Source organism: Fusarium pseudograminearum, chromosome 4 (assembly GCF_000303195.2).
Source record: "Fusarium pseudograminearum CS3096 chromosome 4, whole genome shotgun sequence".
Taxonomy (NCBI): domain Eukaryota; kingdom Fungi; phylum Ascomycota; class Sordariomycetes; order Hypocreales; family Nectriaceae; genus Fusarium; species Fusarium pseudograminearum.
Genome location: NC_031954.1, coordinates 7055569 through 7068698, shown reverse-complemented (window position 1 = coordinate 7068698; position 13130 = coordinate 7055569). Strand labels below are relative to the sequence as shown.

The 13130-nt window shown below is 49.0% G+C and overlaps 7 protein-coding genes across 7 annotated transcripts; 4 read left to right on the top strand and 3 right to left on the bottom strand.

Annotated features, from left to right (window-relative positions):
• Positions 1 to 25: 25 nt before the first annotated feature.
• Positions 26 to 1204, top strand: FPSE_09698 (uncharacterized protein; the record flags this gene model as incomplete). Its single annotated transcript, XM_009262815.1, has 2 exons — positions 26 to 128; positions 186 to 1204. 2 exons carry the CDS (start codon positions 26 to 28, stop codon positions 1202 to 1204), a joined length of 1122 nt encoding a protein of 373 aa, XP_009261090.1.
• Positions 1205 to 1335: 131 nt separating this feature from the next.
• On the bottom strand, positions 1336 to 1956 carry FPSE_09699 (uncharacterized protein; the record flags this gene model as incomplete). The annotated part of the gene is made up of 2 exons (XM_009262816.1): positions 1336 to 1673; positions 1725 to 1956. The coding sequence occupies 2 exons, from the start codon at positions 1954 to 1956 to the stop codon at positions 1336 to 1338; spliced, it is 570 nt and encodes a 189-aa protein (XP_009261091.1).
• Positions 1957 to 2983: 1027 nt separating this feature from the next.
• Positions 2984 to 3742, bottom strand: FPSE_09700 (uncharacterized protein; the record flags this gene model as incomplete). Its single annotated transcript, XM_009262817.1, has 1 exon — positions 2984 to 3742. The coding sequence occupies one exon, from the start codon at positions 3740 to 3742 to the stop codon at positions 2984 to 2986; it is 759 nt and encodes a 252-aa protein (XP_009261092.1).
• A 1174-nt stretch (positions 3743 to 4916) lies between these two features.
• FPSE_09701 (uncharacterized protein) lies at positions 4917 to 5850 on the top strand (the record flags this gene model as incomplete). Its single annotated transcript, XM_009262818.1, has 2 exons — positions 4917 to 5049; positions 5132 to 5850. 2 exons carry the CDS (start codon positions 4917 to 4919, stop codon positions 5848 to 5850), a joined length of 852 nt encoding a protein of 283 aa, XP_009261093.1.
• A 2057-nt stretch (positions 5851 to 7907) lies between these two features.
• Positions 7908 to 8957, top strand: FPSE_09702 (uncharacterized protein; the record flags this gene model as incomplete). Its single annotated transcript, XM_009262819.1, has 1 exon — positions 7908 to 8957. One exon carries the CDS (start codon positions 7908 to 7910, stop codon positions 8955 to 8957), a length of 1050 nt encoding a protein of 349 aa, XP_009261094.1.
• A 407-nt stretch (positions 8958 to 9364) lies between these two features.
• FPSE_09703 (uncharacterized protein) lies at positions 9365 to 10345 on the bottom strand (the record flags this gene model as incomplete). Its single annotated transcript, XM_009262820.1, has 6 exons — positions 9365 to 9501; positions 9551 to 9732; positions 9788 to 9902; positions 9955 to 10139; positions 10243 to 10250; positions 10313 to 10345. 6 exons carry the CDS (start codon positions 10343 to 10345, stop codon positions 9365 to 9367), a joined length of 660 nt encoding a protein of 219 aa, XP_009261095.1.
• Positions 10346 to 11882: 1537 nt separating this feature from the next.
• Positions 11883 to 12977, top strand: FPSE_09704 (uncharacterized protein; the record flags this gene model as incomplete). Its single annotated transcript, XM_009262821.1, has 2 exons — positions 11883 to 12308; positions 12366 to 12977. The coding sequence occupies 2 exons, from the start codon at positions 11883 to 11885 to the stop codon at positions 12975 to 12977; spliced, it is 1038 nt and encodes a 345-aa protein (XP_009261096.1).
• Between the last annotated feature and the right edge of the window lie 153 nt (positions 12978 to 13130).

Here is a 13130-nt window from a genome sequence, read left to right as displayed (position 1 = left end):
TCCAATTCATATTCAGGTCGACAGCATGGGAAAATCCTCAAAAGATAAGCGCGACGCCTACTACCGTCTCGCCAAAGAGCAAGGATGGCGTGCGCGAAGTGCATTTAAGCTATTGCAGCTCGACGAGGGTAAATGTCCACCAACAAAAGCGACGTCTGTACCGTAATTGACTTTTATCCTCGTAGAATTCGATCTCTTCGCCGATGTCACTCGAGTCGTCGACCTCTGCGCCGCTCCTGGAAGTTGGTCGCAAGTACTTTCTCGTGTACTAATCAAGGGAGAGAAGTTTGGTCGGGCTACTTGGCAGGATAAGGAAGCCAAGTTTCGACAACAGATGCTGGGAATTCTACCCAAGGACGGCGACGACGAGCAGCAGACAACTGAGATTCAGCAAACTGAGGAGGAACCTGCAAAGCCAAGAGAGGATGTTAAAATTGTGTCGATCGATCTACAGCCTATTTCACCTCTTGCTGGTATCACCACACTTCGAGCCGATATTACACACCCTGCGACAGTACCTCTTCTACTCTCTGCTCTTGATTCTTCCTACGACCCCAAGGCTGCTGGAACACAGGCCTCGCACCCCGTCGACCTTGTTTTGAGCGATGGTGCCCCTGACGTGACCGGTCTCCATGATCTCGATATCTACGTTCAGTCCCAATTGCTCTTTGCAGCCCTCAACCTGGCCCTCTGTGTCCTGAAGCCCGGAGGTAAATTCGTCGCCAAGATCTTCCGTGGTAGAAACGTCGACGTTCTTTACGCCCAGCTCAAGATATTTTTCGAAAAGGTCATCGTGGCCAAGCCCCGTAGTAGTCGCGCAAGCAGCGTGGAAGCTTTCATCGTGTGCATCAACTTCCAGCCCCCCGCTGGCTTCCGCGCCAGTCTCGAAGAGCCGCTCGGCGTGGGCGGACGATTGGAGGAGATGCTCAAGGAGAAGGGAGATGTTGACATGCAGGACTCAATGGCAAAGGACGAGGGAGTTGTGGAAATGGAGGTTTACGATGAAGTGCCTGAAGACACGGAGAGAAACAGTCGATGGGTCGCGCCGTTCATTGCCTGTGGAGATCTATCCGCCTTTGACTCCGACGCCTCGTACCAGCTCCCTGAGGACTACGTCTCTCTAGATCCCGTCCAGCCACCTATCGCTCCTCCTTACAAACGCGCCATTGAGATGCGAGCCGCCATGTCCGGATCACAGCGCTAAGACAAACAAAACCCAACCTCTTCAGCCATGACAGAAAAACAAAAAAGTCACCCAGACGTAAAGTCATGAGTAAATGCATCGCTAGATAACAAAAAACAAAGGAAAGAAATAACACAAAGGCGAAATGCATTTCAGTGCTTGGGTGCAGGTTTCTCGGCTGGGCCGGCCATTTCGAGCATTACTAGGCCGGCTGATGGACCCTTTTCGAACTCTTGAGCACCCAATTCCCTTTGATACAGCCTCGCTGCGGCTTGGTCGTGGGTCATGAGAAGAAGTCCGCGCATGTGCTTCCATTCGTTGACGATCTCCTTGAGAGCTTGCATCAACCACGACGCCAATCCCCGCCTCTGGAATTCGTCGACGACGAAGACGTCTGTGAGGTAGGCTAGAGTTACATAGTCGGTCACCACGCGAGCGAAACCGACCATCTTGTGCGGGGAGCCATCTTTTGGTGAAGCGATGCCGTTTCCTAGATTGTTTGTTAGCAAAGAGACATCAATCGCAGGAGTAGACAACTTACTCTTCATCTCCTCGGCGGTTTGAGGAGTATAGTACACCGCCAGGGTCAGACAGTTATCCAGCACCCTCTGGAGTTGTCCGTTTGGCAAGGGGCTGCTCCACCAGTTGTCATCGAGAGACTTGTTGAAGGTTTGAGGGCATAGATAAGACTTGTCGTTTGTGAGGAAGAAGTTATCGCGGTACCAGAAGCGAGGAGCACCTTCGGCTTGGTTGAGAGAGTCGTGGGAACCCATATTGATGAATATACGAACTGACGATGATGTTTGTTGCTGAGTGTCTGAAGAGAGAGGATTGCTGTTTTCGTGAGAGGAGATTCCAAGACGTTTTGAGTTGGAGATGACGAAGAGCGGTCAAGGGGTACTTGAATTGAAACTCTGGAAAAGAGGTCTCTCTGTCTCCCTGTTGCTCGACAAGACAAGGATCGTGAACAATGATGTAGTCGTCAGCACACAGAGGGTGTACGGCTAGCGGCGGGCTTTTGCTTGGCGGGGGAGGAGAGAACAAAACAGGGCGTGTGATGGCGAGGTTAGTAGGAGGTGTTTGACTCGCATGAGTAACGGTTCGTTGTAGAGATGGTCATGTGGGAACGGGAAGCAAGGTTTTGCGGGGAAGCGAGACAAAGACGGATGATCTAGAGTAAGACAAGCGGTGATCAAGTTTGATTCAAGGTATGATGTTGGATGAGGCACGAGGATGTATCTACAACTCGAGCACTTGAAGTTGTCGTCACAGCATGCTCTTGGGATATTTATCTACTATTGACCTTTATATGCATCTCATCTCACAAGCAAGGCACAAGCACAAATGCATCTTCAAGTCTGATGTGCAACATCAGGGACAAGCCCGTGGAAGCTAAGACGCCCTCTTAGTGCTGGATCTTGTCATTTGATAGCACGCGTTGGTTGACGGACCTATCAGCTTCAACGCCCTATTGCTCGTCGTGGTGGAACCTGGGGGAGATCTAAACGGCCGAGGGCGGAAAAGGCGGGGGGTGACCAGGGGTGTAAAGATACCAAAAAGTAAACAATACTGATACAGATAGTAACTGCCATATCCCGGGAGGAAGATAGGCGGAACCTTGAGGAAATGGGCGGAATACCTTGGTTATGGTGGTTACCATCGTTTGCTTACGGGTCAAGCGGCGGGGGGATATAAATAGAAGAATTACAAGGAAATTGACGTGTCTATTATGATACAAAAAGAGATAACAGTAATGTTTTTCCAGTTCCATGTCCAGTCTATCTATACTAAAATAATTATCTATAGCATCCCGGCGTAGATGGCGGCGCCGGCGAGAGCAAGGAAAGCGCCGGCTGTGGGCATCGCGGCACCAGCGGTGGAAACGGAAACGGCAGAGCCCGTTCCAGAAGCGGGCTTCGACTCGGAGTCGGATGCGGAGCCAGAATCGGATCCGGAAGATGCAGTACCGGTACCGGATCCGGCTCCGGAGGAAGCAGTTGTTGTAAGAGTAGCACGGCCGGGGGTTGTCATTGCAGTAGACATGCCTGTGTCGTTGGCCTTGCGGGTGTTGGAGATGATGGGCCTGACTGTGCTCTCAGATGCAGTCTCGGACTTGGACTCTGTCTCGCTGGCAGTCTCGGTTTCAGTAGCCTCAGTCTCAGTTGCAGCCTCTGTCTCAGTGGCAGTACCACTGGCGTTTGTCTCCGTGGCAGGGGCCGAAGTAATAGTAGCAGAAACGCTCACAGTACCCTCAGCATCGCCAGTCTTTTCAGGTGCAGCACCGCCGAGAGTCTTGGGGTCGATAAACAGGGGAGAGTACGTCTCGGTGCCTTCGTAGGCGGGACATCCAGGGACGGTGGTCTTGGGAGGAGCTCGGCCGCCGCCGCAGTCGAGGATGTCGCAGATCTCGCCCGAGTCGGGGACGTACCAGATTCTCGTAGCGTACATGCCATCGGCGTTGCTGACGACGGTATCGTAGGTGGTACAGCCGGCGAGATCAGTTCTGGCCAGGGCTGGGGCGGCGGCGGCGAGGGCCACGGCGAGGAATTTGGAGGCCATTATTAGAGATTTTGAATTAATGGATACAAAGAACAAATGCTTTTGACGATGAAATGATTCTGCTTTTCTTTCTACTATTCTACCAAGGATACGCAATCCTTTTAAACACCATCAACACGGACCTCTAACTTGACTCTACAAACCCGCAATTTCAGGTGGGTTCAGGGTCTGTTTTGTTTCTCCTTTGATCCTCCTCGCTTTGACTGCCCAAGGGTCCTGGCTTTAGTTAAGAAAGAAAATATTTGCTCATTGAATTCACTGTTAGGAGTTCTTGTTGGTAGTTGGCGTGCTTCAGTTAAAGGGACGTGTGCTGAAACCGAAACCACTAACACCAACGTGGAATACGAGGCTAACTATGGACTTTCACGACGGCATTCATTGGTGAACTGGATTAAGAGGAGTTTTAAATTTGTGTCATGATTTGCATATATAAACAAGGATATTTAGTTTTGGTCAACTTGTTTCCATGTAATGTATTCTAGCGGGTAGCAGAAAAGTTGACCTCTCAAGTCTAAGACATAGTCTAAGTAGCATAAGCTGGCCTACTAATTTCGTCTCTTATGCTTCCAGCAGCTAATTTTTCTAATACACTGAGGGTAGGCAACAGAAACATCAGACTCTACGCTTTGGGGGATATAAAAACAAGTACTAAGTTAGTCCTGACAGGGGTGGAAGTGTTGCCTTTGGAAACAGTTTATATATCCAAAGTAGGTAAGCTGGTTATTCCCGAGTTCCCAGTTATTGGTACAAGATAGGCCTTGTGATTTCGGGCAAGTCAAATCTAGTAGGCACCTGGGTAGGTAGGTACTAATACAAGTAGCTCGAGACTTGGTTGATGGATACCTAGGTACCTAGTAGAATGAAGAGTATTGGAGGAAGAAGAAACAGGTAGTGCGCACAGTTCAGCTCGTGTAAGGTACTAAGGTAGGTGCTGCTGATTGACCCAAGCAGCCAAGAACTACCTACTAATGGAAGAAAAGTAAACCGGTCGTACATGCTGCAAGTATTGTTGGTTGATCGCGGGGGAAGTTGCTCCTAAGCTTTAGAATATATTTCCTCACGCCTAGTCTAAATAGCATAAACTGGCTTGGTAATTTCATCTTGTACTGCTGGTAACTAACTAGGTCGTTTGTTAGCCAAATATCTTCAGTATCGATATATCGGAATCGTCCAAATGTCGAACCTTCTCAATCTCAGCGACGAGCTCCTTATCATGGTCTTGACCATGCCATGGACCGAACGCCTTTCTGGATCGACGAATGTCTCCAACTCCCGCGGTTTCATTACTGCGCTGCTGGGCACTCCCGGTATGGGAATATACTTCCTAACTGAAAGATGACCGCCGGTATGATCGATAAGGCTGACAGACCTTTCCTCTATCTAGCCCAGACGTTTTCGCCGACCAGGACGTCCACCGAGAAGACTGGCTCATAATAAACTCAACATGCCGTAGCTTCCGCCGATTGGGAAAGGAAATCTTTTTCCGTACGAAGCCCTTTCTCATGTCCCTCGCGATGCGCGAGAAACTCCTTGACGGAGAATCCTGGCTTGACGTCGAGCCCCCAACGCAAGAACAAACTTTGAATTTGTACAGGTGGAAGGAGGGACAAATATCGGCCACTGATGACCAACATCGCGTATTCGATTACCGATATGAGCTAGACAGTTGGTGCGCTTTGAGCGCTCAAGACCGCGGCCTTGCGGTTTCAAACATCCGACACATTGTCTTCTCAGATATGGCTGCTTTCCAAAGGCTACATCTTGCAATTATCAAGATTCCCAAGCTGACGAACAAATTCACTGCCCTACAACGGTGCGATATCGTAGTCCGGGAAAAAAACACGAGGGATGAACCTGGAGAAGCAGTCAAAGACTATCAGCTCTATCTCAAAGGCCAACAAGATGATGACAATCAAGAGCCCGACGGTGATTTGCGTCACACGGTCGCCGAACTTGAAGCGAAGTTAAAGATTCTTGGTATGAAAGACATCAAGCTACGTCTGTGTCCTGGCCAAGGAGGTCACGAACAGTGCGAACGACCACGCCTAGAGAGAGAGGTGTTTCCTTTGTTGAGATTCATAGTGGGAACAGTCAGCAGGAAGAAGTAGAAGGGGAATTCAGGCAAACAGATTCAACCACAAAGCCAGCAAGTCAGTTTATGCTATTAAATAAGCGTTTAGCCTACATCAGTAGGTAAATTTATAAAAATCCATAAGGCCTATCCCAGAACTTAGGACTTGGGAATAACCAACTTACCTGCTTTATATGTGTAAACTGTTTCTAAAGGCAATACTTCTATCCCTACCTACCCAGGTCTACTATTATGCATGTGTTTTGGCATTTCCTTTGTTTATCCTGTACCTATATCAATGTATGTGCGAGTTCGAGTTCTGGGACTAGACTTCCTTCTTCTACGGAATACCGATGACGACCGACGGACATATGTTGGCATGAATACTTATCTCACCAATCACGATAACTCATGCTACTCATGGTAGTATAAGCGGATTCTCAATTCCTTTACAACAGCCATCGTTGAGACTTTGGGTTTGTTGCCTACACAATGATCCAATAATATCTCACGGCGAACGGCACAACTCCCCTGTAGAGCAGTAGCTTAGTTCTAACCCCTGCAATGTCCACATCTCAAGATGTAAGCCCAACTTACACCAACAGGTACATATAAAATGAGAATACTCACAACTACCCCTCGCCATCTATCATCTACAATCATCTCCTCACGCAAATCACCAACAACTATTCGCTTCTTCACGGCCATGGCTCCCCACAACGATGTAGACGCCTTCCATGAGACCCTCCGCTCCAGCAAGCGAATCATCGCCCTCTGCGGTGCTGGTCTCTCGGCTTCATCCGGTCTTCCAACATTTCGAGGTGCTGGCGGTCTCTGGAGGAACCACGATGCTACCTCCCTCGCTACCCTTCGCGCCTTCAACGATGATCCTGGTCTTGTCTGGATGTTTTATGGCTACAGACGTCATATGGCGTTGCGTGCTCAGCCGAATCCTGCGCATTACGCTTTGGCGAAGCTTGCCGAGAAGAACGAGGACTTTCTGTGTTTGACCCAGAATGTCGACAGTAAGCTTCACAAAAGTTACGCTTTACTGTCTGCTAATTAAATTCTCAGACATTTCTCCAAGAGCAAACCATCCCCCGGAGCAGCTTCGTACTCTTCACGGCTCTCTGTTCGACATTAAGTGTAACAACGACAAATGCTCATGGATCGAACGAGGCAACTACAAGGACCCCTTCTTCCCCGCCATAGCGCAGGCATCCGAGGATGTTGAGCCCGGTAAACCATTTCCTCTTCTCGACGCCAACAGTCCTCTGGCTCCAATTCCTCGTGATGAGATCCCCAAATGCCCCGAGTGTAAGACGGGCTTACAACGACCTGCCGTTGTGTGGTTTGGAGAGAATTTGGATGAAGACATGATAATTGGCATCACAAGCTGGCTCTGGAAAGATAAAGTTGTGAGTCACCTCCGTTCAGATAAAAAAGAGGGTCATCAGCTAATTCACTCAGGATTTGATGCTTGTCATTGGCACGTCCGCTAAAGTCTATCCTGCTGCAGGCTTTATCGAAAAGGCTAGACACAGAGGTGCACGTATCGCAGTCATCAATCCTGAGGCTGAGAACGAGGATGAGATGTACAAGGTTAAGCCTGGAGATTTTGCCTTTGGTCAGGATGCTGCTGAGTATCTGCCCATTCTTTTGGAGCCGGTTATCGGGAAACTTTAAAAGGAGGAGAACTGAGGAATTTGCAAGACCTGAGTACTAGAGTGTTGATCTCCCCGAATGTTGTAAACTTCATGTCAAGTCTGGATAGTTGCCATGATAGGGTTTTGAGAAAAGTAACCTCAGACGCATATAACATAACTCTATTATCGTAAACTTTGTCTCTTACTATATCAATATCATCGCCCTCAAATTTCTGTTTCTTATTCCAATCCCATCCAAATATGTAAATTATAAAACTGCTCTATTACTATCAGCCTGCCTATGGGGGTATCGACTTACACCAAACGAACCCCACTAAGCAGTGACGTACCTCGGCCGCCAAAAATACCCTTCTTTCAATCATCACCATCTTCACATCAACATCCTTACATCCAACAAAACCGGCCACGAGCCACAACAACCGCAGCCATGCAGGGTTTCAACATGGGACGCTACGTCCCCCCCGACGTCGAAGGCACAATCTCCGCCAACACCCTCCACAAAAAACACCCCCTCGGCGCCCGCGCCTCCAAACCAGGCTCCCTGACCGTCCGCTTCGAGCTCCCCTACGCAGTCTGGTGCAACACCTGCCCAAAGCCCACAATCATAGGCCAAGGCGTCCGCTTCAACGCCCAGAAGCGCCGCGTCGGCAGCTACTTCTCCACGCCTATATGGAGTTTTCGGTTTAAGCACGTCGAGTGCGGCGGCGAGATCGAGATCCGCACCGATCCTAAGAACACGGCGTACGTGGTCGTCGCGGGCGGCGCGAAGCGGGATACAGGGGAAGATGTGCCTCGCGAGGGAGATAATGTTATAATGACGGACCAGGAGCGTGAGGCGCTTAGGAACAACGCCTTTGCGAGCCTGGAGAAGACAATCGAGGATAGAGAGCAGCTCGTAAATGCGACGCTGCGGATAGATGAGCTTCTTGAAGCGTCGGCAAAGCACTGGGATGATCCGTATACGCAGAATCAGAAGCTGCGAAAGGCTTTTAGGGTGGGGCGCAAGGAACGCGAGCGCGATGCAAAAGCAACGGGAGATCTGCAAGATCGCATGAGTCTTGGCATTGATATCATGCCTGGTACAGAAGAGGATACTCGTCGCGCAGCTCTTGTCGACTTTGGGCCTGTGGACGATGGTCGAGATCGAGCTTTGTTGAAACCATTGTTCAAGACTGAAGAGGGAAAGAAGAAATCTGTCGATTCAAAGAGTGGGAGTAGGCTCAAAGCCGACAAGGAGATTTCGAAGAGGAAAGAGGCGTTTGTATCGGAACTCATGGGGAATACTCGCGCTGCCAAAGATCCTTTCTTGAACGATGGGCGAAGTGAGATGAAGGGACCAGCCAGGTTACCTGGCGTGAAGCGAAAACGACCAGCACAAGAAGCTGAGTCGCATACTTCAGAACCACCAACCAAGGCACAAGCGAAAGCAACGGAGACGATAGCTCCAACAGGTTTGGTGGACTATGATTCAGATTAAGATTGCATGGCAAGGCATTTGGTTTACGTGCATTTACTACTAGATATGATACCCGGGCACAACCCAAGTTACAGAATGAATTTTAATATCCTATTTGTCCCTACTGCAGAATCTCCCGGTAGAGTTAATGAGTGGGGTGTCCAAATCTTATTAACGGCCCCGGCTGCTACACTATTGACCAAATCATGTCATCCAGTACACGATCCCGTCCAGCTTTCCTCCGCGAGATACAAGCGAAGAAATGTGCAGCATTCCCAATACCACGAAACAAAATGTGATCCGAGTCCAAGCCTTCGCGGTGTTTGCTGCAACTCCGTCCCATGATAGCTCCTAGCCCGCCCATTGATCCCATGACGCCATTATGTGAATCCAAACGCTCGCCCAAGTCAAACCTTGAGTAGGGTGACTTATACATCATCCATTTGGCCTGCTGGCTCGTCGTCGTCGTCGCCAAAGCTGGCAACTGAGGATAGCTCGTCGTCATCTTCGCTCTCGGCTCCGGCTTCGTCTGCGGCTTCCTTAGAGGCGTATTTCTGGACGTATTCTGGTATAGTGAGTATATGTATCTCGTCCAAAGGTCTGTCCTTGCATACCTTTGACTTTAGCATCGTAGCTCTTGGGTTCTCTTATCAGCAAGGCTGCTGCTTCGCCGTTGAGAGGGTCGGTCGGGTTGGGGTATCGTAGAAGTTGGGGGAGGAAGACCTCGAAAATGTTGATCATATCAAACATGGGTGACCAAGTTTGGTTAATGACATCCAAGCACACTGATCCAGACCTGAAGCCGTTAGCTGAGCAGAACTATTGCTGGTAGGGCCGCTTGGGTAAACTACAACTCGTCAATGTTAGGATGGAAGATGCGATTGACAAAGCCAATGCTTGGAGACTTGTAAGGGTACGTGTCGGGCAGCTCGACATGGACCTTCCATGTTCCGCCTTCGAATGGAGCTTCGCAATGTCAACGCTGTTGTACGATATCGATATTGTTGCTTCAACTCACTTTCAGCCGGTCCCTTAAACCTAACATAGAACTCTTGCCTGAGAGTATCGGTCAGGGAATCGCTGGAAGTTACCAGTGGTGAGGAGGGGCATACACTGGTAGCTGTTAGCGGGGTCGATATCGACATTTCGAAGACACGCTTACTATTGTCGTTAACAAGTGTGACTTCATAGTCGCTCATGAGCCTATTCTTGTCAGTCTGTAACTGGGCGGTTGAGTTGAGGTCCGTACATCCTAAAGACATGTTAGCGCTAGAACGACATCGTAGATCGCCCAGAGACAACGCACTTCATGACCTGTTGAGACTCCATGTTAGTTGCGATGCTCCAATAGTTTCGGCGCCATATAAAAGACTCACATCTGTCTCTATTCTACGGCGAGGGCTACTCATGATGGGCGGTTAGGAGTAGTTTCCGATGTCGGGTTATGAATGGTATCCAAAGGGTTCCGGAGCCGGCGCGATGAACGATACTCGGCGGGTAGACGGGTAAAGTATGGGGGAGAAAGCTTGATGGAATACTTGGTATGTTCCGAAGTTGATGGTATAGAAGAGTGGTGTTGTCAAGTAAAGTAGTGTATTGCTGGAGGGATAAATGGAAGATGGAAGTTGGGCCCAAGTCACGAGGATGTCACAGGTATGATGTGGACGACCGTGATAAGCCGTCGTGCAGCACGGCAGGTGCCGCTAAGTTGACCTCATTCCACTGACTAACGGTACCTAACCAGCTGTTATCGATAAGGGATGGTGCTGCAACCCAGGAGGGTGCGATCGACGGCGTGTCTTTTTAGGTTTGTTTTGGTGGTATGAAACAATGTTGGAGACTGAAACAGCTGCTCGCTTTATTGAGTCAGTGTCTATTGAATCCAAGTTTTCAATCTTGTGTTGCCATGTTAGGCTTTGTGTGTTTATTGGTTTGTGTTGTCATACAGATAGAGCGAATGACCTTTGAGGCTACACAACAGATGATCCTGAATGTATTATTAATAATAGTGGAAGTTTCCTTGTCGGTGTCACAAGTGATACAAAGGATTTAAAGCCAAAGACGGGTAGTTCAGTAGGCAGGCAGTCCAGCATATACTGTGTATTAATTGAAGCATGACTGAATATCCCCTCAGCTACTCTGTACATAGTATATTACATGCAGAAAGCAGACAGTGTTAAAGGATGACGGCATCTGATATACTTCAGTTCGTAAATTACATGCCCTCGGTTCTCGCATGCGTATTCGGCATTCGTGCATCGTTAAGGCCCCCTCCATTTCCAATTCCTCGGGTACAAACCACGAACTTAATCGCAGCCGTTATATCTCCTCCTACCATCTCAAGAACAACCTCGGTTCAGATTTAACTAGTACCGTTTTCTTTTTCTCTGGTTCTAGTAATTCAGTAAATCAATAAACAAACCCATATTCCCCTTCTAGACCGCCATCTACAAGGATAACCCTCCAAAGAAACTGGCGGCTCAACTTTTGCTCGGTCCCTTTTCTTAACTTTAAAGGGTCTAGCCCATATTAAATATCAACTTCTATTTGCTGACTAGAACAAACTCCCTTCAGAAACCGAATGCGTGGGGCACAGTCCCAAAAGTGTCCAGGGGTGCTGAGAAAAAACACCAAAGATACTCAAATATACAACGTAGGGTTCATCATGGTTCAGACATGAATAAAACCGCAGCTTCCCCCGACTTTTCAAACTAATTCTTTATCTTTACTATCACAAGATAAACTCAACTAAACAAATTATTTCTTTCTATATTTTTTCCCCAATCAAAAACGTCCATCATAACCTCTTTGAGCTATACATTTTGTCGGTCTGGAATTTGCCTGCAAGGTACTTCAACTTTGTCAGTCCCAACTTAAAAACTTGACAAAGTTGCGCACGCGACACCTTTCTCTTCATCACAACACAAAGACCCACTCATTTCCCTCATGTCATCCCTTATCAATCCTACCATGAGGTCTTGCACCTCTCTCCTATCCCGGGTGTCCGTGTCGCCCTATCGGCCGGCGATCCGGTCCCTCGGCAGCTCCGTTCGGCCCCTCATCATCCGAGGTGTGGCGCAGTCCCGGTATAGTTCACACTCTCCCATGGGTGCGCCTCCGGCTGCCCAGCGCAAGAAGGTCACTGTCGGAACCCTTCGCTCCATGCACCGCAAGGGTGATCCCATCACTGTCATGACAGCTCATGACTTCCCTAGTGGTCATGTTGCCGATCATGCAGGTATGGACATCATCCTTGTCGGTGACAGTCTTGCCATGGTTGCCCTTGGTATGGAAGACACAAGTGAAGTCATCATGGAGGAGATGCTACTGCACTGCCGGTCGGTTGCGAGAGCCACCAAATCCGCTTTCACTGTAAGGATGGACCCCTGCTCTCACATATGCAAGTCATTAACTAACTAACCCCGCCAGGTTGGTGACCTGCCCATGGGTACATATGAGATAAGCCCTGACCAGGCTCTTGCAACTGCCATCCGTTTTATCAAGGAAGGTCGTGTTCAAGGTGTCAAGCTTGAGGGTGGAAAGGAGATGGCTCCCACCATCAAGAAAATCACCACCGCTGGTATTCCCGTTCTTGGCCATATCGGTTTGACCCCTCAGCGACAAAACGCTCTTGGTGGCTTCCGCGTCCAGGGCAAGACAAGTAGTGGTGCTATGAGCATCCTCGAGGATGCCCTTGCTCTTCAAGAAGCTGGCTGCTTTGCCATGGTTGTTGAGGCTGTTCCTGCCGAGGTGGCCGCGCTCATCACCGAAAAGCTCTCTGTTCCCACGATCGGTATTGGTGCTGGCAACGGTACCTCTGGTCAAGTCCTTGTGCAAGTTGACATGATTGGAAACTTCCCTCCCGGAAGATTCCTCCCCAAGTTTGTTAAGAAGTACGGTGATGTTTGGGGCGAGAGTTTGAGAGCCATCGAGGCGTATCGAGACGATGTTAAATCCCGTCAGTACCCTGGCCCCGAGCACACGTACCCGATTTCAGCAGAGGAACTTGAGAGTTTTACCAAGGCAGTAAAGGACTCGTAAAGTAGAAGCGTTGATACCCTTAGAGTTGTTTGTGGAGGATGCATGTCGTATTGGTGAACTGGACAAGATATAGAAGTTGCATAGCTCGGAGTTTGGGTTAATTAGATGATATAACTTTTTGGTACTTTCATCATCGCAAAGATAGAAGAAATT